General features: G+C 36.4%; 2 protein-coding genes across 3 annotated transcripts; one reads left to right on the top strand and one right to left on the bottom strand.

The window, feature by feature from the left end:
- Nucleotides 1-676: 676 nt before the first annotated feature.
- On the top strand, nt 677-19,234 carry LOC120072516 (protein CHROMATIN REMODELING 24). The gene is made up of 22 exons (XM_039024894.1): nt 677-1,067; nt 1,161-1,292; nt 1,405-2,393; nt 2,480-2,610; nt 2,703-2,757; nt 3,678-3,806; nt 4,524-4,631; nt 4,783-4,838; nt 4,961-5,051; nt 5,826-5,963; nt 6,049-6,126; nt 7,424-7,633; nt 7,714-7,785; nt 8,958-9,038; nt 9,118-9,236; nt 9,982-10,093; nt 16,864-16,932; nt 17,001-17,095; nt 17,911-18,045; nt 18,168-18,236; nt 18,321-18,453; nt 18,890-19,234. The coding sequence occupies exons 1-22, from the start codon at nt 956-958 to the stop codon at nt 19,037-19,039; spliced, it is 3,264 nt and encodes a 1,087-aa protein (XP_038880822.1). The 5' UTR covers nt 677-955; the 3' UTR covers nt 19,040-19,234.
- A 717-nt stretch (nt 19,235-19,951) lies between these two features.
- LOC120072701 lies at nt 19,952-23,161 on the bottom strand. 2 transcript variants are annotated; one of them, XM_039025155.1, is made up of 2 exons: nt 22,865-23,161; nt 19,952-21,607 (listed from the first exon to the last, which is right to left on the bottom strand). In XM_039025155.1, exons 1-2 carry the CDS (start codon nt 22,867-22,869, stop codon nt 20,215-20,217), a joined length of 1,398 nt encoding a protein of 465 aa, XP_038881083.1. In that variant the 5' UTR covers nt 22,870-23,161; the 3' UTR covers nt 19,952-20,214. The 2 variants fall into 2 exon arrangements, with proteins under 2 accessions (XP_038881083.1, XP_038881084.1); XM_039025156.1 differs by having other exon boundaries at nt 19,953-21,607; nt 22,977-23,161.
- Nucleotides 23,162-23,508: the final 347 nt, after the last annotated feature.

Raw genomic sequence — 23,508 nt, 5'->3', positions numbered from 1 at the left:
AGAAAAAGGAAAGAAAATATAAAAGGAAAATAAAATAAAATAAAATATTTTCCTATCCCACTTTATTCTATTAAATTTCTTTCCTTCCCAAATTGAAATTAATTTATGCCATAATTTTCAAATTGAATAATTTCCAACGTCAAAAATTAAATTCTCGCAATTATACTTAAAGTCCAAAATTCTAAAAATGCTATCAAATAATAAAAATTACTGAAATTACATTTATATTAAAAATTTGGGGTGTTACACGAAAAATTAAACTAAGATGTATGATATACCATGTTGAAGAAACCACAAACCCAAAAACTTCCTACCAATCCAAAATCGTGATTAAATTCTTTAGAAAATTGGAAAACAATGAGCTCCATCATTATCTTTTTCAATTAAAAGGAAATATTATACTTGTCATTAAAAATGTAGATGATCTCCATTGGTACTTTTAGAAGCTTGGGGGAAAGGGTTACGCTACATTTAGTTTTTTTCCCCCTAAAAAAGGGAAAATATAAAGTTATAAATTTGTAAACAATAATTTGAATTTTGGAATCAATATTCGATAAGATTTAATGAATACTTAATCTAAATATCTCACATACAACAATAAGAGTAAATAAGGAAAATAAATGTAACCGACCATGTTTATTTGGCCATATTTCAGTAGAATTTTATTTTGAATATTTTTCAAAAGCAATCGTTTGAAATGGCCATTTTCTAAGAGAGAGCGATCTTAAAAAAAAAAAGAAAAAGAGGAAAAAAAAATTCAAATTTATTGTTGCAAAGCGGGAAAGCTGTAGAAATCCATCGCATGTAGTACAAAAACACAACGATCGCACTACTATCTCGAGTCTCTCCACCAACAAAAACCAAACTCCATTCCCAAAACTCTCTGTCGGATTTCTTCCGCCGCCGTGCATAATCTCTCCGGCAGAAGAAAGGCGATTCCATTTCCAACTCAGGAATGGCCGATTCCACGACCAGTAGGAAGAAACCACTCAGCTTGAACGATCGTCATTACCGCCTCCTTCAGGATCTTTCTGCTCCTCCCAAACCCTCGTTGGCAACCGCTGCTGGTACAGTACACTCACTCCCTTCTCCCTTTTTTTATTGGTTCTCCAATTTTGCAGCTCTGTAGTCATTGCTGGTGAGTTTATTTTTGTGTGCAGATCAGAGTGAAGGAGACGAAGATGATAAACCCTCGAGAATCGAACTTGAGAATCAACGTCGCTTCAGTGAAGTCTTGTCTAATGTCGACGAATTTAATTATAATAGAGTTCCGAAGTCTTCAGGTGCTAATGGTATGGATTTCGTCTTCTTCTTTCGGTTCCATAACCATAGAATTTATTGGTAATTTCTTCACACTTCCGTGATGATATTTCTGTTTTTTGTTTTCACCCGGTAAACTTTTAGCCGAAGAAAAGCCGACGAAGGTTAAGATCAATGGCCGACGCCGTCTATGCAAACTCTCGTCTCAAGAAGATGATTATTTGGAGAAACCAGTGGGGTTCGATTTCAATGCACCCAACTTTTCTGGTATAACGGATTTTGATTCTCCTTCTCCGCCACCTCCACTGCCCGTTGATAATCGCGATAACAAGGGAAGTGGAATTAGGGATATTCTGAATGACTTGAGCACAAGGCTCGAGCTTTTGTCTGTCGAGAAAAAGCGAGAAAAGCCAAGAAATATTGATTCTCTAGACGACTTCTCGGCTTCTTATTGTGGAAAAGAGAAAGAGGAAGCAAATAAAGCCGATCATCGTGAGGTTGATAGTCTGAAGTTCTCCACCAATCCATCTAATTCCTTGTTAGGTGAAAATGTGAAAGTTGAAAAAGTTGTCAAGACTCCGAACGACGGCGTGAATAGTGAGTACAGAGAAGAAATTTGTCCAAATAAAGTGAAGGTACATGTGTTTGACGAGGGAATTCGTGAAGTTGATACGTGCAGTAAAGACAGCGAACAAGTTCTAAATCTAGAACATGGAAATAGTAAACATCACAAAGGACGAGATAAATGCACGAGTCAGGATGTTCAAAGGACGTACAATTCCCTAGGAAAAAGTCCCGTGTTGATAGATGAAGGAAAGGTAGACGATGAGGATGGTTGCGTATTTCTGAATCGTGAAACAAGGGATTTTAATGAAGTAAGAAGACAACATGGCAAATACGAAGAGAAGAATGACGATTCTGATGGGATTGTCATGTTTGATAAATCTGACGGGGACTTTATCTTGGAGGGGAAAAGCTCCATTGGCCACAAGTCTGCTTACAAATTGCAAGGTAGAATTGCAAAGATGCTGTATCCACATCAGCGTGATGGGTTGCGGTGGCTGTGGTCTCTACATTGTCAGGGTAAGGGTGGAATCTTAGGCGATGACATGGGTTTAGGGAAAACGATGCAGGTAACACCAGAAAAAGCTGTTCCCTCTCAATTTGTTTATTTGCTCAAATGTGTCTAAATGCATATTTTTTGTCCGTTTCTTCTCAGATTTGCGGCTTTCTAGCTGGACTTTTTTATTCACATTTAATAAAGAGGGTCTTGGTTGTGGCTCCTAAAACTCTCCTGCCTCATTGGATTAAAGAACTATCTGTTGTGGGTCTTTCTGAGAAGACGAGAGAGTAACTCTTTATTGCCTGGATTTTTTAAAATATATTTCCTACTTTTGTTATAAAACTGAACGCAGCTGCTGAGCTTTCCAATTCCTATACAGATACTATGGGACATCAGCTAAACTTCGGCAATATGAGCTTAATTATATTCTCCAGGTTAGATATATCTAAGTGTTGTGATTAAACTAAGCCTTATATCATGAATTAGAAGAAGCAAAGACAATTCTAAATATTAGATTGCATTATTCTTGGCAGAAGTTTGTTTTACAATGATATTATTCCAATTTTATCTTCATTCTTGGGATAAACCAAAATTACGGGTTAGGGGTCACTATCAATTAGTTTTTTAATTATGGGTTGGATTCCTCTCCTGTTAGTGAGTCGGTTTTTGATGTGGTTTGGAGGATTAAAATTTCCAAGAAAGTTAAGTTCTTTACTTGGCAAGTTCTGCTCGGCTGTGTGAATACTTTGGATAGGCTTGTGAGGAATAAGACTATGTTAATGGGTCTTTCTATTGTATTCATTGTCGAAAGGCGGTGAAAGGCCTAGACCACTTCTTTGGAGTTGTCATTTTGCGAGGTCATGTGGAACTGCTTCCTTTAGGAGTTTGATTTTGAGTTAGCTCGCCAGAGGGACGCTCATGCGATGTTGGGGGAGTTCCTTCTCCATCTGCCATTCTGAGGAAAAGGCCGGTTCTTGTGGTTTCTGGGTGTGTGTGCCTTGTTGTGGAATCTTTGGGGGTAGATAAACAACAGAGTTTTTAGATGTGTGGAGATTGACCCTTTTGAAGTTTGGTCTTTAGTGAAGTTTATTGTTTCTCTTTGGGCTTCATGCTTGAAGTTCTTTTGTAATTATTCTCTAGGTAACATATTACCTAGTTATATTTCCAAAAAAAAAAAAAAGAAAAAAAGAAAACAAACATCTTACCTAGTTGGAAACCTTTTCTCAAGGGTGTTTTTTTGTATACCCTTGTATAGTTGTATTCTTTCATTTTATTCACAATTCCATAAAAAAAAAAAAATTGTTGTGTATAATGGAAAGTTATACTTTGTCTGTACTACTTGTCTCCACAACAGGATAAAGGTGTTCTTCTTACGACTTATGATATTGTGAGGAATAATTCAAAGTCTTTACAAGGAAACTGCTTCTCTGAAGACGATGAAACTGAGGATGGAACAACATGGGATTATATGATCCTTGATGAGGTCATTATTAGTTACTTGTAGTTTACTTATTATGAAATTGTTCTTTTTTGGTAATATTTAGTTGATAAGCTCATTTTATTTGTAGTGATTGTTCCTTACCATAAAGAAACTATACTATACATTCTACAGATCAAAGTCTCAATTCATTAGGTTCAAACTTCTGTAAAAACTAAAATTCTGTTATTAGAAGTCAAATTTAAAGTTGGTTCCAAGATTCAAGAACTGGTTCTTTGGTTTTTAGTTTTTTTTTTTTTTTTTTGAAATAGCTTGAGGGTCATGCACTCATTTAAGTAGATATGCATGTCTGTTAAAGTGTTGATATAATTAAATTTAACACACCAACTCAAACTTTTGGGGTCAATCAATGATTTGACATGGTATCAGAGCATGAGGTCATATGTTCAATCCCTTGTCATATTATTTTCTCCCCAATTAATATCGATTTTCATTTGTTGCATCTTCTACAAATTTTCAAACCAAGTAAGGGAGGGTGTTGAAATGTTGATATAATTAAATTTACTTTTAACCCATCAGCTTAAGCTTTTGGATCAATTGGTGATTTAACCCATCGGCTTAAGCTTTTGGATCAATTGGTGATTTAACAATGTTTTTAGATCTTATCATTTTTTTCATAAATAACTTGTTTCCCATAATTCAAGATAGACTTTCCATTTGCTATATATATTGGTGTGATTGATCAACCCATTTATAATCCAGGGTCATCTTATAAAGAATCCTAGCACTCAAAGAGCCAAAAGTTTGCTTGAGATACCTAGTGCTCATCGCATAATTATAAGTGGTACACCATTGCAAAACAATCTGAAGGTATTGCACTACCAGTTATACCAGAGAATATATTGCCATTTCCCTTTCATCTTTTGTCCGCTTTCATTCATAAATCACTCCATGGGAGGTGTATTTTTAGTATGATCCCATACAGAGTTAACTATCTCCATTCTCTCTCCCTCTCTACTAGGAACTGTGGGCCCTGTTCAATTTCTGCTGTCCTTCCCTATTGGGTGACAACAAGTGGTACGGGTCCTCGTTTTATCATTGGTTGTTCTGTATTGTTAGATATATTTTCTTCTTCCAACATGTTACTTATTCAAAGTTTTCTTCATGTACTGTTGGAATGAAATTTGGAACTTGGTCAGGTTTAAAGAACGCTATGAGTGTGCAATTCTTCGTGGAAATGACAAAAAGGCTTCTGAAAGAGATAAGCGGATTGGTTCAGTGGCTGCAAAGGTAATGTCTATTGCTTGTTTATGGGCCTTTAACCTTTTTGTTGTCATCCGTCAGTTAGCACTATTACGGAGATTAAGATTTATTTACAATAATAGTAGAAAGGGAAAAAAAACATTGGATTATCTAGAAGAAACCAACAGCGTTTTGTGAAAAAGGGAAAGTACCAGCTTTCTCTCTCTCTCTCTCTCTCTTTTTTATGTTTTTGTTTTTTAAAATTTTGTTGCTACATCCTGGACCATGGTGTATGATACAGGATAATTTGGTGATTAATGACCACGTAGATTATATTTGTTGGTGGTTGGTGCTATATTTTGGTAATTTTGTAATGAAAATTCTAGCTGCAAGTATTGGAGGTTCTTCTCGATGGGCAACTTTGACTTTACCTTTTTTGTGATTTACCCCTTTCTGATTCATGCTAACTGATTTTTTTTCCCTGTTAGAAAGAAAGAGCTGACTCTTTGGTTCTGGGAGAGTATGTTATGTTCCCCATTTTTGTAACATTTTTCAATGAATGAAATAATTTTCATTCCACTTCTTTGGCATAACTGCCACAACTTTCCCAATTTAAGTTACGTTATTTATGAATAAACACTGTCTACCAGCCATCTGTATTCTGTATTGTAAGTATATTAATGCCGTTGCATTCTCCTATCATGGTCAGTACATACTTTTTTACATTTTTCCCGAACTTTTTTCACAAAACTACTCGTTTCTTTTTGCTTGTTCAGAATTGTATCGACTATAAAAAAATGATTATTTGGTACCTTTTTACAGGAGTTAAGGGAACGCATTCAACCCTACTTTTTGCGTCGTATGAAGAGTGAAGTGTTTAATGAGGATAATGATCAAGCTTCTACCAAACTCTCTAAAAAGAATGACATTATTGTTTGGCTCAGACTGACTAGTTGTCAGGTTCGATCAATTATATTTATAAAAAATTTCCCTGATCAAATCTTTCACAGGATAACCACAATGCCGTCTCAATTTAATGATGCAGCGGCAACTTTACGAAGCTTTCTTGAAGAGTGAATTGGCACTGTCAGCATTCGATGGCTCAGTCTTGGCTGCCATTACGGTACTTTTATTTTTGTAATTTCAAGGGAACATATTTTTCATTGATGAAATGAAAAACTATGCAACTTCCAAAGAAAAGATATCAACAAATAACCAAATACATGGAACAGCCTAGAAAGAAACCAACTAGAATGCCAAAATAAAACTAAACAATCCATAAAACTCTCGTCTTTATAATACAGTTTATCATTATGTTCTAGCTCAAATTGCCACTTACTTTTAGTTATGATTTTGACCGTAAAATTTAAATCTTTTTCAGTTATTTTCATTTTTATTGATGTTGCTTTTGCAGTTAGTACCATTATGAATTCAGTCACGAATATGTAATTGAATAAATTAAATCTGTTGAGTTGTTTCCATTGGGCTTTTATTGCTTATGCAGTTAGTAATAGATACGAGATGTTTTTGGCACGTACATTATGGCCTGAGTCATGAATATGTAATTGGACATACGATTATATCCTTGTAATCTATTCATTGTTTTCAGTTTAGTCACTTCACTCAGTAAATTGATGATACTCTATTCCAAAGTTTTGTGCAAGTCGAGGTTTTTTTTTTCTTCCCCTTGTTGTTGTTGTTTGTTTGACCCATCTCCTCTAGGTGAGTCTGTCTTATCGGTGCTTTAGAGGATTAAGATCCCGAGGAAAGTGAAAATCTTTATCTAGCAAGTTTTACATGGTCACGCTAACACAGCGAATAGGAAGTTGTTCTCATTTGTGATTGATATTCTTTGGATAGAGGCTTCAGTGAACCAGTTGTTAGATATCACTAACATAATGCAAAGTTTTCTAAATTTGATATTTTCTTGTACTTGTGATTCAATTCTCCTATTCTAAAGCGCAGTCTTTGCACTGGTTGAACAATTAAATACCTAAGAAAGTTCTATTAGTATGCCCTACATATCATTTACTGCTTCCCTGTTGACACTTGACCATACTGTTTGCTTCATGTGGATTGTCTTAGAGCTCATGAACCTTGGCTTTTATTTATTTATTTATTAAAGAACATTCATTAAATACAATACCTTTACGTCTCTTCTTTTGGAATTTATGCCATATCTATTCACGAACCACAATGCAAGTTGGGTTAAAATTTTCTCAAATTTTCTTTTGAATTAGAAAATTAAAAAAACGAATCCACCATGTAATAAACTTGAGGTTAAGTGATAGCCTGTCCTCATCTATGTTTTAACAATAACCTTTCTTCCTTGAAATGGCACCATCATCCACCCATGCCACCAGAAATAGGGGAATGCCACAAGTTATCTCTAAGTTAATTATTCATTTTGTATGGTGCAGATTCTTAAGAAAATATGCGATCATCCACTTCTTTTGACTAAAAGAGCTGCTGAAGAGGTACTGGAAGGAATGGAAGCGGTGCTAAGCCCAGAAGATGCTGGTGTAGCAGAAAAGCTGGCAAAGCATTTAGCAGATGTAGTTGATCGGGATGATTATGAAGTGTATAATGACAACGTCTCTTGCAAAATATCCTTCATAATGTCTTTATTGGTGAGTGATGTTTGATTGAATCCGTTGTTGAAGTATAAATGCTAGTATGTTCAATATAATATCCTTTCTGTTATTGGCAGGATTATTTGATTCCGAAGGGGCATAATGTTCTTATCTTCTCTCAAACTCGCAAGATGCTCAATCTTCTTGAGGTTCAGTTCGGCCTGACTTATTCTGACATTTGATATTCAAATGACACTGTTTCATAACAAAATACGGTTTTGGGCTCATAGTGTAAAATGTCAAGATGATTGTGGATAAATATGACATCAAACAACTTTAGTATAAACAGTAGCATAAAATGTATCTATCCAATTATTTGAATTTGGCAAAACAAAGAATAGACAGGTAATGCATACCTCATACGGCAGTATATGTGGTCTCACACCTCTTAATAATCTGCATAAATAAAAGCTTTTTGTTTATTGGTTATATTCATGGATGTTTTGATGTCTTATTTTTAGAATCTCATTGCTATTGTTGTTGTTTGGTGATATAAGATTAAATTTGCCTTCTTCCACTAGCTTAAGTTTTTAGGTCAATTGATGATATCAGAGACAGGTTTGTTTAGGAGGTCTTGTGTTCAAATCCTTGCATTGTTATTTCCTCTCCCATCAATATTCATTTTCACTTGTTGGGTCTTCTTTATATTTCAAGCCCACAAGTGAGGGGAAGTGTTAAATGATATAATATTAAATTTGCCTTTACCTACTAGCTTAAGCTTTTGGGTCAATCGATGATTTAAGAATTATCTTACTTTTAGAAACTTATTGCTCAGGATGTGTCTCGAGTAAAGAGACTTTGTTGAAAAGTTTTTCTACGAATGACACCCTAAAGAATATAGATGCATCAAAAAAACATCTTGTGTCTCATATCCCAAAATAAAGCACCCTACCAGCCAAAAATGTAAAAGACAAAATTTTTTACTCTTTGGACCAATCCCACCAGAAACTCATCTTCCAATGTACATTTATTTCTAAGGAAATGGGATGAAACCTTTCTGACGTTAACCTAAGCAATAACGTGTCTATCAAATACTTGCGTATTTGACACAAAGGCTTAAGGAAGAAAAAGTAAAAAAATTTGGAAGCAACCACCTTAACAAACCAAAACTTGAAAGTTTTTATTGACAATCTTAAAAATTCCATATAAATAGATAATTTTAGTAGAGTGTACTTGTTAGTGGGAGTATTTATTGTGTGAAATTTAAATAAAAATGCACCAATTCATGTAAACTTCAATTGGCATCTCCATTGAGTATCATCGTTTCTAATCAAGATTTTTAGATGTTGAAGTAATTAATGTGGGTGTTTTTTCTGTATAGCAATCACTATTATCCAATGGTTATGAGTTCTTGCGCATTGATGGTACTACGAAAGCCACAGATAGAGTAAAGATTGTAAATGTAAGTAAACTATCAAAGTACACTAAGATATATTCATATAACCTTATTCTTGATATGAACTTCTTTTTTCCCTTCATAGGATTTTCAAGAAGGTAGAGGAGCTTCTATATTTCTCTTGACATCTCAAGTTGGTGGTTTAGGTCTTACACTTACCAGAGCAGACCGTGTAATTGTAGTAGATCCAGCCTGGAATCCAAGGTTTTTTTTTTTTTTTTGAATATATACGTTTATTTATTTCTCATGTTTACATCAATCTTGCAGCTTCAATTCGTTGAAAAATATCATGACTAAATATTTTCTTTCAAATAAGGCAGAAAAAAATTTCACCATCTTTTTCATCTTTTATTTTATTTCTTATTGGGCCATTGGCTATCCAAGAGAAAACTGTCATTGATTGGTTAAACAGTAAGATACATGTTTTAATTAAAGTTTGTTTCTATACATGTTTTAAATAAAGTTTGTTTCCTACAAAATGACTGAAAAGCAAGTTATGGATACTTCTTCAATTGAGTTCATTTTCCTTTGTATTTGTATCTTTGCTGAATTGAAGAAGTCATTTATGTGCTTTATGATGATGGAACACAAGCTAGTGAATAGTGATTCAACCATCTTAAATCATGCCTCACAACATCCACGCCCATTCTGCTCAATCATAATGCTTGAGCCTTGAAGTTTTATATTCAAGTCAAAATTAAATGTTGGCTTCTTAATGGTTCAAACATCATATTTCGATTGTAGAGTGGTTGTTCATGACTCTACCTTTGCAACATTCAGAATTGAAAAAAATGGTATTTGATCTTACATGCATTTACATCTCATCAAGTATGATTAACTCTTTACATGGGCATCTCAATATCCAAGAACATTTTTCATGGTCACATTTTTTATTATTTTATGTAGTAACTTTGAAGTAATTAAGTAAATGTTCTTAATCTGTTTGTAGTACTGATAATCAAAGCGTTGATCGAGCATATCGAATTGGACAAAAGAAAGATGTTATAGTGTACAGATTAATGACATGTGGGACTGTGGAAGAGAAGATCTACAGAAAGCAGGTAATATTTATTCTATAAATGTTTGTCGAATGTACAACTTATTAAACAAAGATGATATTTTTTTGAGGAAGCAAACAAGTATATTCAACAAAAAAAGAAAGCACAACCTAAGGGCAAGGGGTTGAGGGGACCCCTCCCCAGAAGATTAATATAAGAGGGCCTTCCAATTGTTAAAAATCATCAAAAGGCTGTAATTACAAAAGAATTTCGTGTAACTAGTGCACCACTAAGAGACCGTATGTTGAACATAAGCTCAAAAAGAATCAAAAGAAGAAAACTTATCTTAAAAAATTCTACTATTTCTTTCATTCCAAAGACACCAAAGAAGAGTCCTAGTGGCACATCTCCAAAGAATCTTCTCTTTACCACTAAAAGCATGGTTGTCAAGACCTTCCAGAAGCCAAACATCAACCTTTTTTGGAAGACAGCAATCAACCTTTTTCGGAAGACAGCAATGCCACCCAAAGATGCTAATAACATTGGACCACCCCTTGAAAGCATAATCACAGTGTAAGAAAAGATGGTCCAATGACTCCTCGTCACTCATACAAAGGCTACAAATAGAGGGGGAGAGAGAGCTCATTTTATGCTTCCTTTGCAACTTGTCATGAGTACTGAGATTTCTATATGCAAGAGACCAAAGGAATAATCTTACTTTTTTGGGCATTTTCAGCTTCCAAACAAGATTAACCAATGGAAAGGTGGTGTGGGGGAGGTCTTTCATTATCTTTAAAAAGGTAACCTTAATGGTAAACTTCCTAGAAGCATCGATCTTCCACTTAAGTCTATCATGGCCCTCCTGCAAAATCCAAGAGCGAAGGTCCTGTAAAAGCGTAGCCACATCATCCATTTCTCTGTAAAAAATATTCCTTCTGAGGCCCAAATCCCACGAGTGATTCGAGGCACACCAGCAATCTGCCACCATTGCCTCGTAGGATAGGGCATAAATACTGGGAAACTTAAGAGCAAGGGATTGAGAGTTACATAATATATCTTCACAAAATCTAATAGCTTTGCCATCCCCCAATACGAAGTTAGTGAAGTGCATAAACTGATCTGTATGTTTTAAAATGCCACCAAAGTCTGTGATTTCTTCCCTCGTAGGAGGCTTAATGAACCAGCTCTGAACATCCTTCCCATAAATAACAACAATCACACGTCTCCAAAGAGCATTTTCCTCGTGACAAAATCTTCAGAGCCACTTCATAAGTAAAGCAGTGTTATTTTGGCGAAAGGACCAATCCTGAGGCCACCATATGTAGTAGGGAGAGAAGCCTAATTCCATTTAACAAGGTGAGAAAGTGGCCGAAAGGAGCCTCCATCCCAAACGAAATCTCTAACAGTCTTTTCCAAACTATTGATAGTCTTAACCAGAGCTTGCATCAAGGAGAAAAAATAGCAAGGGACGCTATTTAAGACCGATTGGGCGAGGGCCAGTTTGCCACCTTTCGAAAGAGATATACCTCTCCATTTATCGACCTTCATTTTAAACTTCTCTTCAAGACCTTTCCAAACCTCCTTATCCAAATTCTTTGCACCAATCGGAAAGCCTAGGTAAACGAATGGGAAGGTTCCAACCTTGCAGCTGAGTCTCAAAGCAAAGGCATCCACCTCTTCACTATTCAAGTTAATACCAATGGGGGAGCTCTTGGAGGAGTTAAGGGATAAACCAAAGCCCAAGAGAACAGTTTAATCACACACCACCAAGCCCACACACTGCCGTCCTCCCAAGAACAAAACAAAAGGATGTTATCAGCATACTAAAGATGGGTCAGCTCAGAAGACATGTTACCAAAGGAGAAACCTCTGATGATCTTTCTTTCGTTGCAGTAATGGATGAGTCTGCTGAGGGAAACTCCCACAATAGTAAAAAGAAAAAGGGCAAGGGGGTCTCTTTGCCGCAACCCCCTATTTGCAACGATCTTACCCCTAGGTCTACCGTTAATAATAATGGAGAAGTTCGTCGAAGTCAAGCAGCCCCAAATCCATTTTCCCCACCTTCTACCGAAACCTTTAAACCTCTAAGTCGTATCAAGGAACCTCCAGTCCACCTTATCATAACCTTTTTCTAGGTCTAGTTTTAAAAGGCACCTTTCTTCCCATTTAACTACCATTCCTGAGTTGATTCAGAAGCAATGAGAATAGCATTAAGATTTTGATGCCCCTCCACAAAAGTAGCCTGAGATTCATAAACAATCAAGGGAAGACTTCTCTTCAGCATTTTAGCGAGCACTTTGAAAATGATCTTACATAAAGAAGTCACCAGACTAATTGGTCTGAAATCACCCACCTTGAAGCCTTCTTCTTTGAGACAAGACAAATATAAGTCTCATTACATCCTTTATTAATAATTCCGTTTTTAGAAAACTCTTGGAACACTTCAGCTAGATCAGTCTTTAAAATATTCCAAGATTTTCTATAAAACTCGCTTGTCATACCATCTGGTCCATGAGATTTGAGACTTCCCAAATCAAAACCAGCTTCCCTAATCTCTTTCTCAGTGAATGGAGCTTCCAAAGAGGAAGCTTCTTGGATACTCAGGGGCTTCCAATCAAGGCCTTCAAAGGTAAAAGGTTGGACAGACTTCGTGCCATAAAGAGCGGAGTAGAAATCAAGGATTTTCTCGACAATCTCAGTTTCAATAAGGAGAGCTCTTCCGTCTTTACTCTCCATGGTAGAAATAATATTCTTACTCTTTCTTGAGGAGACCCATCTATGGAAGAAGTTTGAATTTTCCTCTCCTTCCCTAAGTCAATGGATCTTACTTTTCTGAGCTTAAACTCTCTATATAATGAGGATCGTGTCAAGAAGAGCCACTTTGTAATCATCTCTTTCTTTAGCTTCACTGTCCGACAACAGACCTGATTCCTCCAACAAATCCCAGGCAGTGATTTTTCTCAAGCAAGACTTGCTTATGAGCAAAGATATTTCCAAAGACCTCCTTGTTCCACCTTTTCAAGATCCCTTTCAGCCCTTTTAGTTTCTCCATGAAGGCAAAGTTCGGCCAACCCTCTGATTTAAGATTTCCCACCAGCCCTCTAAATTCTTAATGAAGAGATGGTGCTCAAGCCAAACATTTTCAAATTTGAACAACGTTGGACCCCATGACTGAGTGCCTAATGTAAGTCAAATAGGAAAGTGATTAGACGTAACCCGTGGAAGTCTATCAGCTTTCGCCTCTCTGAAGAAGTCAACCCACGACTTAGAAAGAAGAAAGTGGTCAACCATTCCAAAGAAGAACATCCACAAGGTCCATCTCCTCAATGAGACTATTGAACATATTCATGTTTTTGGTAGAACTCCCTTTGGGCTTTTCTCATTAACCCATCTAACAACATTAAAATCTCCTCCAACACACCAATTGTCTTTACAGAGTTCAAACAAGACTGAAAACTCTTGCCAAAAGAAATTTGTGATGAGAAGAGGGACCATACACGCATGTGATCCAACCACAAAAAGAAATTTGTGACGAGAAGAGGGACCATACACGCATGTGATCCAACCACAAAAATCAACATTAATTTTACACAAAATCGAGAGAGAGAACTAACCTTGAAGCGCATCAACTACCGTGATGTTTTCTTCTTTCCACATAATCAGAATACTGCTAGAGTACCCGATATCGTCAAGGGCCATCCAACCTATATGACGGCTACTCCAGAGAGACTTCACCATTCATCTATCAACCTCACTAAGCTTAGAATCTTGGAGAATCACCATGTTTGGGTTGAAGTTCACCAACAAATCTTTCACCAGGGCTCTATTGGGGTGAGCATTAAGACCCCTCACATTCCATGGAGAATCTTCGATGCCCTGGGAACACTTGCTACTGTTTACTAAGATTTCCTTTCCCAACTACTAAGCAAAGCTTTCCTTCTCTGGTTAACTTTTTGTTTGAGGCCTTGCCCTTTTTTATTAACATTGCTTTTACGAGAGATAGCTCTAATACAAAGATTGTGTTCTAGCAGCGCTTCAACAACTTCCTTGCTAAGAGGGAAGGGGTTTCTAAGAAAAGGCAATCGGCCCAAGCTCTGTTTCATTCTCAATTTCAGGCACGTCTGTAGTTTGCTCGAGGACAGGGGGCGGGTTACTGATTACAACAATTTGATTCTTCGCTCTTCAATTCTTGAACAATTCTCATTTTGAAACACATTTTGGAAGTCTAAAGGGATGTTTGAAGTTGTTTCAGCCAAAGGGGTGAATAGGTTCTCTGAAATTAGACTCCCTGGACTTGAAAGGGAAATCTCTGATGAGGGCTCAAGATCATAGTCTCTGTCTCTTCGGGGAAGATTCATCTCTTCCATAGGGGAGGAGACTTCTTCATTTGGAGCAGATCATCTTTTTTTAGAAAGGTATGGACTTGGGTTTTCTCAGCAAACTTAATCATTTTGGGCTTTTGGACTTTTGGGGCCATATTCAATGGTTTCACAGGACTAGAGCTATGGGCTGCTTCACGAATGACTACAACTTTTGGGCCCAACCCAGTGTCACAATGACACCTTCGTAAGGGTCTTAAGGGATTGTGCGACACTTGTTCTCGCCCTCGATAAGTTAGCCAATCCAAATCCAAATAGCTAATGGCACAATGGGCGTTTCTCATAACCTTTACCCCTGTTCTTGAGAAAAGGTTTTAGAAAACGGGTTTAGAGGAAAAGGTTTTTGCAAACGTTTGAAAGCATGATTAAGCAATGAACATTAGTCGTACAGCTAGAAAGCAATAAGCAACAATACGACTTTATAGCATACAACTCATTAGTATGGGGATATGATGATTAGTCTTACCCCTATATAGTGTATTCTAAACAAAAACACATCTGCCACCCTTGCATATGGAAATGGGCGAGCGGTCACACACTAAGAGAAGTACATAGAAAGTAAACTACCTAGCAAAAGAAAATACATAGGATGAAAGCATAGTAAAAAGAGGTGGAGGCGGACATGCGGCCATGAACAACACGCCTTGGACAAGCATGACCGTGACACCCAGCATGCAACTTAAAGTGAGGCTTAGGGTCGGAGTCAAGTAAGACCGCCTTCCCATTCCTATATGTTTTCGTCAAACAGGGGATGGGGCCCAAGTCCAAGTTCGTCTCCTTCATCACCGGATTTGAATTTTCCCCATATGAAACTGACTTGCCTTGGAGAGATTTAGGGTAGGGTCGGAGTCAAGTAAGACCGCCTTCCCATTCCTATATGTTTTCGTCAAACAGGGGATGGGGCCCAAGTCCAAGTTCGTCTCCTTCATCACCGGATTTGAATTTTCCCCATATGAAACTGACTTGCCTTGGAGAGATTTAGGGCTAAGCTGCTCCGCCGTACCACTGAACAACTGCACCAAAGACATATCGATCGACAGACGTTTGTCAGAGTTCTCCATGCGCCGAACGTTGATTGGGTTTTGGCCCATACCGCCAGGACCCCTGTAAAACCTCACTGCCTAATTCGGTGAGAAAAAGCCATGGATTCCAACGTCCTTGTTTATCAAAAGACTAACATCTTGGAATATCATAACCTGCACAAGAAACTTATTGGATCCATCGATCAGTTCAAACTCAGTCGGAATAAAATGACAGTAATTTCCTTTCATTTTAATAGCCACTTCTAAGCAATCGATAAGACTTGACTTTTCATAGTAAAAAACCGCCAAAGAGGTCGCCGATCGCCTTAAAGACGACCCTCCCACTCCATCAATGCAAGGGGAAATTTTGAAATTTAATCCATCCCCCGTACGAGAGAACCATAGTCAATCTAGCGTGTTTTTGCTGGTCCCACCTCTCCAATTTCAGCATGAGAGGGCCAAAAGTCAACCAACCTTTATTCATCGAGGGAAGTCTAGCCATATTAGGATTCAGATATTTTAGAAGCGCTTTGTCTGGATGAAAAAGGTCGATAATAAAGGACTGTTGAGTTTGAGCTTGGATCACTTCGAGGATCCCGCTCCAATCATCGTGGAAGTTGCATTTTGAAACAATCAGAGTATCTTCCCAACAAATGCTCCTAACTTCCTTGCTAGACTTATCATTGTTCGAGCCTACTAGACAAGGTGTTTTTGGGTCTTTGAATGCAGGGGTAAGGGAGGACAGTGCAAAGGGAACTCAACAACATTTGTCACCTCTACAAAGGAGCGCTTAATAACTCTTTCATTGGCTAAGGGAGCCAGGTTCTCTTTGCCATTTAGGAAGTCGATTAACAGGTATCAAAAGTTCCCCCCATCCTTTGTAGTCTTCCCCTAAGGGAATATCTAGGTTTTCTTTTTTCAAGCTTTAGTGATCTCCAAAAAGCTTTCCCTCTTGTTCAACATTTTCTGAATCCAGATAAAGCCTCCATTACAAAAGGTTTTTCTAAAGAACTTCTGAGGTATGGGACAGTGAAGTATTTCCTTCAAGTCATCTATCAGCCACACAATCACAACTTCTTCTCCGGCGTGTCTGGACGAATCCGTGTTTGATAGGTGTTCGACACCGATACCACCTCTAATACGAAGTGTCCGTGCTTCATTGTCATGTATGGCATGCATAAACCTGAGTGTGTAGAATAGTTTATTGTACCAAATTGGTAAACCTTTTTTCCTATACATATACGATATACTCGTAAATTCTCCATAGACCTATTTGTTAGTAATTTTGTTTTGTACACCTGCTGGGAGCCTGAGAGGCTCATATCATTAGATGCCTCTGAGCAAAAATAACCATTTCAGGTTTAAAAGATTTGTGATTTTTAGTTTGTACGGAATATTACCTCTTATTTTGACTTCTAAAATTTATGTGTAGGTTTATAAAGGAGGATTGTTTAAAACAGCAACGGAGCACAAAGAACAGATACGGTACTTTAGTCAACAGGTAATACATGTAAATAATCTATTTGTTTTGCTTGTTGGATTGTGTGGTTAATATTGTAAGCGTTTCAGGATCTTCGGGAGCTTTTTAGCCTTCCAAAAGAAGGGTTTGATACATCTGTCACACAACAACAAATGCATGAGGAGCATGATCAACAGCTTACAATGTATGATTCAAATGATAGATTCCACTGAATGCATATGATAAGACATCTACACGCATGTTCATATTTAAAACTTTATGCCTATGGTTTACAATACAATGGTGCTAAACTTATGTATATTTCTATAGTGCTTCTGGACTCCTAAATAATTGTCTTTCTTGGTATCTTATCAGATGGTATTTCAAGCTTTACCCATATTTGGCATAGTGCAGCAATTTGAATATCCCATGGACTTTATAGAAACTCACCGAATATCATGTAATTTTTAATGTTTATTTACAACTGAGTAATTTGAACATCTTGTCGTAAACTGCACTTCAAATTGGTTAGGAAGTAATATAGTTGATTGATCAAACTTGAAAAGAGTACTTTTTGTTGTGGTGCCAATTATGCTCAGAGGGGGATAGGACATTGCAAGAATCTTAAATTTTTTATATTGTCATCTGCCTCCAGGTTTGAAGTGGTACTACATTTGACTAAGGTGAAAAACACCTCAATATTTAGCATTCCGTATCTTGGAGAGAATTTGAATATTAGATGAAAATTTTAATCAACTAGGCTGTACTAGTTGAGTAGCATCATTAGCGGATTATATTAGTATGATTTGTTTATTGTCTATGGGGTTTGGTAAATATGATTTAGATACCCTATATGTTACACATTCGAGAATTTGTGTAAGAATAAAAGAGTGTCTTGGTAGTTAGGTTGAAATTTGGTGTCCTGGTTTGTCTTACTGTTTTACTAGTCTTCGATGTCCTTTGGACCATAACCGACATTTTTCCCCTTTTCCTGGTTTCACTCGTTGTTCATGGCTACAGGGACGATTCTTTGAGATGTCACATAGAGTTCCTGGAAACTCAAGGAATTGCAGGAGTTAGTCACCATAATTTGCTCTTTTCTAAGACAGCTCCAGAGCCAGTGCACGTCTTAGAGGAAGAAGACACATCGTTCTGGTAACTTTATTTATCACTGCATTATTCGTTCCACTCCTATGTCTATAAAAGAGATCATTATAAGCCTTGCAATGGTTTTTTACCTTTTGAAACTAACCAGTTCCATGTTAACATGGTTGTAGGAGGAATAAAGAGTTTGGATATAGAGAAAGATCAACATCAAGTTCTTCATCCGATCATGATATAGACGGGTATGAGTTTATATTATATAATCATATAAATATATTAGTATACATCATCACATATCGTAGTAACAACCTTTACGTTGCTTCCAGAGCAAAATTTGCTTTCAACCCGAAGGATGTGAAGTTGAATAGATTTACTACAAATGCAAGCAATCCAGGCAAACCAACAGAAAAGGAAATCAAAGATAGAATTTATCGGCTGTTTCAAACTCTAGAGAATAAGGTATGGTTCTATGCAACTTTCCCTTTTGAGTGACAGTTCTAAAAGAAAAAATCCAGAGTTTAGTCCCCTCCAAGACCTCCTTACTCTATCTCTTCAACTCCCTAAAATTCTTGTTATTCCTCTCAATCCAGAGGAATAACAATATTGCTATTTCTAGGATGGCTCCTTTTTTATCTACTACTTTTTTATTGGTGCAAAACTAACCATCCGTTTGCCCATTTTAACTTAAGCTTATCTTGTATCTAATTGAAAACCATTGTTGTAATCACCTATTGGTGTGGGGTTTCTCCTATTTCATTTATCAGTGAAATGTTTTTTATATATATGCTCCATTTTTTAATTGGAGCATAACCAGCTTTTGACTCGGGTTGTTTGTTTTGGTATAGTTCAATTTGTCCGAACAGTTCAAAATTTCTTTTGTTGAACAAATGATCAGGTCCTCATCTCAAGATTACCAGACAGGGGGGAAAGAATTCAGAAGCAAATTGTTGAATTGAATTTACAACTTTCTGAATTAAGGGGAAAAGAATATGAAAGTGAAGTTATCGACATCACCGACGAGTTTCAGAAGGTGCTGAATGTATAGGTTATATTTTGATGCGTATCTGATGTTTAATATTTCACGAGTGAAGTTTGAGATTGACAACTATTCAACCTCCATATGGTATCTTTTTTCAGACAACGATCGAATTTTTATTATTTAATATGTTGCACAAATCATCAGTCATATCCTAAAAAAATAAATTAAACGTGCCATCTATTATTGCCTACATGTTTAGGGTAGGTTATGCAGTACCTAAATTTTGAGATTTGAGTTTATCTAATTTTCGAACAGGTCCCATTTTATACCCATTTGTTTTTTGACTTTTGATTTCTAAAAATTAAGCCTACAAATCCCACTTCCATCCATTAGCTTTCAAATTTTGTTGACTGCATCTTAGAAGTATTTTTAAAACTAAGTCAAATTTAGAAAACAAAAAAAAAGTAGTTTTTGTTTTTGAAATCTGACTAAGAATTGAATTCTTGTATTTAATAAAAATGTAAATCGAAAATATATTTAATTTTCAAAAATAAAAAATAAAATACGAAAATACAGCTTTAAAATTTCAAATTTAGTCCGATTTTTCAATTTTACACAATTCACGTTGTTATATATTATAATACTATGGTATAACCATAAAAATATCTGACATGTTGACAAAATCAAAAGCATGGTTATAACATGGATAAACCCAATAAAATATTATCATTAATTGAAATACGCCTAGTTTCACAGTAATGATCATGAGATACCTCTGACATCAATCCGTGAAAGGATTTTCTTGCATATCGTCAACCTTCGTGTATCAGTGATCAAAATCATAATTATACTTGATCTACATCAAGGTGCGATATTAACCTTTTGACTATGTAATATCCCAAATAAAATTATCTAGAATTAATTTATACCAAGTCTCATAACCAAAGAACTCAATTAGCAATTAGTGGAATACTTAAACCCCCTCATGAGGATTTTTTAATGCATTTGATAGGAAAAACAAAAAAGGGGAATACAGAAATAGAGTAAACCACAATATTACACTAGACTAAAACTGATGTGAAAGCAAAGAATAAAAGAAAAAGGAATTGAGAATAGTACTTTGAATGACCATCAACATATCAGATTTCATTTATTATAAATATCCCTACAAAAAAAAAAAAAAAAAAAAAAAAAATTAAAGCTCTACCTACGCCTTCATTAACTCCCAGTTCTCTAGCACTTCACTGTGGAACAGTAAGACTCCTACAAGTTTTTCTATTGTGACCACGGCCACCGCAAGTCCCACACAATCGCAGAGACGGTTCTTTATCAGTTGATTCAGGTTTTTCCTTCCTCGGTCTCCCACGGGACCGTTTCTCACGGTCCCGGGACCTCTTTAGGCAACGAAGAGCAATTTCCCGTGCCCTCCAAGCTTTATCATAAGATATAGTAACTCCAAGTTGTTTCTCCACATCCTTGATTATGTCATTTGGTCTATAATCAGAAGCACCTTCCTCAAACTTGGACTTGATCAGCTGACCAACCACCCAACTACTGGCTTGATGATGGTTGCGATGAAACTTTTCTGTCAAGCAAGTATGGACATTGTGGAATTTTCTTATCAAGAAGCAGTCAGAATCATTCAACTTTGACGCACGAAGTCGCCACTTGCAGCTTTTGTCTATACATATAACGAACAATAAATCTCTTGTTGAACGCCTTACTTTGAATTCAAAGTTTTCTCTTATAGCCATAAGACTTAATTTGCTCTGTACATCCTTCTTGCTTGGATAAGTCTGGCCCACTGCTATAGTATCATTAGACATCAACTGCTCAATAGTTAAATTTTTGGGTACACTCATGTTCAACTGCTCAGAATATAAGCATGGTTGAATGCTCGGGTTCAATGGATCAGTTGTTGCAAATTCTTGGATGTCTTTTCTGCCATTTTGGATGGTAAGATTATCATCAAAAGACATGTTATTTGAGGTGTGGGGATGAATTTCATCGCTACAACCGTAATTATCATTTTGCATATGCTGATTTTCTACCTCATTATCAGGTCCTCTATCATCATTACAGTCATCATGTTGATGTTGATCAACGTTTGGCATCTCATCATCACAATTCAAATCTGCCTGAGGACCACAACTTATGGCAGTCGTGTTTTGTTCTTCAATTTCAGAAAGAGCAAGAAAGGGAGGAAATTGAGAATTTTGTGCAGTAGGTGCAAAACCAGAAGTTTGATTACTTACACTTCCCGAGTCGAACGGAACTGGATAATGCACCTCCTTCTCTTGATTTAGTGATTCTCTACGTTTGATGGTGATGCACAATGGTGTTCTCCTGCCATGGTCGTCTACAAGATTCTCGCCAATGAAAAACTCGACATCTTCGTTGTCTAATATCTCTGTTGGTGGAGTTGGGACATGAGCTTTGTATAAACATTTCATTGTGGCCACAAATTCAGCTGGGTCAACTTTGACAATGTCATAAACTTTGTCCAGAAGATCATTATATGTAATCTTCTCATCAACAACAATTCCTTTTAATTTGTCACCATTGAATTCAAAACCATTCTCACTAAAAATCCAATCGCCATTATACATAACCAGAACCCGTACCGGAGACATCCTGAAAATATGATATGTTACATTAGAAACTATGAAATAACCAGTATAATTTATAGGAATGAATACATTGATTTTACAGCCTCCAACCGTTGCTCTCTTGGATCCCCCTTCACGCATAACCCAATATATATATATATTTTAGGAAACGGTAAGAATTTCACTAATAAGATAAAATTACAAAAGGATGGCCTATCAATAGGATTACAAAAAAGCTCTTTCATTAAGGGATAAGAGAAACTAAATCATAATTATAGAACAGGGGAACCAATTTACACTGAGTGAGGGCCGTATACGTAACTAAAGAAATAAGTAGTCAAAACTATGATTAGATTAGTGCCACTAAAAATACGAGTTCCTGTCAAAGGCATAACCCAATATGATCTTGCATATCCTAATTCTGGTTGTCCTAAGACATACTAATCATTACAAAATTTGGAGATGGGGATGAAAACCTTTAACCTCTTTTTATTATTATTATTATTGTTATTGTTATTATTAAAATCTGTAAGTGTCCTAGCCATTTTACACGCACCTAAACTAATCTCATGGGACAACCTGTCTGATTTTACAACATTTGGGTGCAAAGAAACTCATAATCGTAAGATATTAAATCTTAGATAGGAGGCTACCATAGATTGAACCCATTCTATTTAAGTCCTTTATTAAACTTCTAACCTCTTGGTCAATGTCACATGAGCTAGGCCTAAGTTGACGACTAATTGCTATACTTGGAGTTTTTTTTTGGTACAAATGTCCAAACAATATAAGAAAGTTAAGATGTAATCCAGTATAAACGCCTGAAATAAGCAAGGGTTTATTAGGATGGGTACTTTGAAAAATGTTTCCATCTATAGGTTTCTATGCAAGACCTTCAAGAATGAACTAGGTTTCATTAAGGAGGCTAAACCCTTGATTTCGAATTGCAGAAATCACTCTTGACAAACACAAATGGATTAACTTGTTTTTGACCTCCCTCAACTGAACCAGCTGCAGCATTATTTTGCAGCTTGCAAAAAACAGAACAAACATTTTAAGGATAAAGATAAAAATTGCTACCTTCATAAAAAACCAAACGATAAAGAAACAAAAGGGCATCGACACAAAACTTATTTCAGTATATAACTCAAACGAAAACAAACAACCCCAAATGAAAAATTTGAAAAAAAAAGAAGAAGAAGAAGAAAAAGAAACTTCTTGAGAATTAACAAAACCCTAGATAACAAAATCGAAACAAAATAGGTTTAAGAAGTAAACGAACCCCATCAACCATTAATGTCAATATTTGATATCGATTTTAGGGGCTTGAGAACCAAATGCGCATTGCGAACCGCGAGAATTGGAGTAATTTCGAGTGGAACCGAAAAACTTACAGAACGGGATAGAATTAGAGAAATCAAGAAGTGTTGTTTGAGCGAGGAAGAAGACCGCCGGGGCAGCGTGACGGTGGGGCTGATTTTCGCGCTACGGCAGAGGTAGTTTTTTTCGCGTGGCTACCAGATGGGGTTTTTCTGGGTCCCAAATGTCGACCATTTTCTTTCACGTCACCTTTTTTTTCCCTCCTCTCCAACGCAAAATAGGGTAATATCAAATTTAGGGTAAATAATAAATTATATGGAGAAAATTACCCAAATGGCCTATTTTAGAGGTCCAAAATGTAAAATATTTAACTCTTTCAAAAAATTGGTAATTGACCTTCTATTGACGTCATGGACATGTGAAGATATAGATTTGTCTTTCTTTCTTCCTCTTCTTCTCCAAGCATTTTTTTCTTCTTCTCTTCTTCTTCCTCTTATTTTCTAGCGAGCAATCAGACCTACTTGTGCGTGCTAACCCTTGAGTCTTCCAATCTTTTGATCAAATCGTCACTTGAGAGCAAAGAATTAGTGCCCAAACGCTAGAGAC

Source organism: Benincasa hispida, chromosome 3 (assembly GCF_009727055.1).
Source record: "Benincasa hispida cultivar B227 chromosome 3, ASM972705v1, whole genome shotgun sequence".
Classification (NCBI taxonomy): Eukaryota; Viridiplantae; Streptophyta; class Magnoliopsida; order Cucurbitales; family Cucurbitaceae; genus Benincasa; species Benincasa hispida.
The sequence above is the reverse complement of the archived record's forward strand: the minus strand, read 5'-3'. Positions and strand labels throughout refer to the sequence as shown.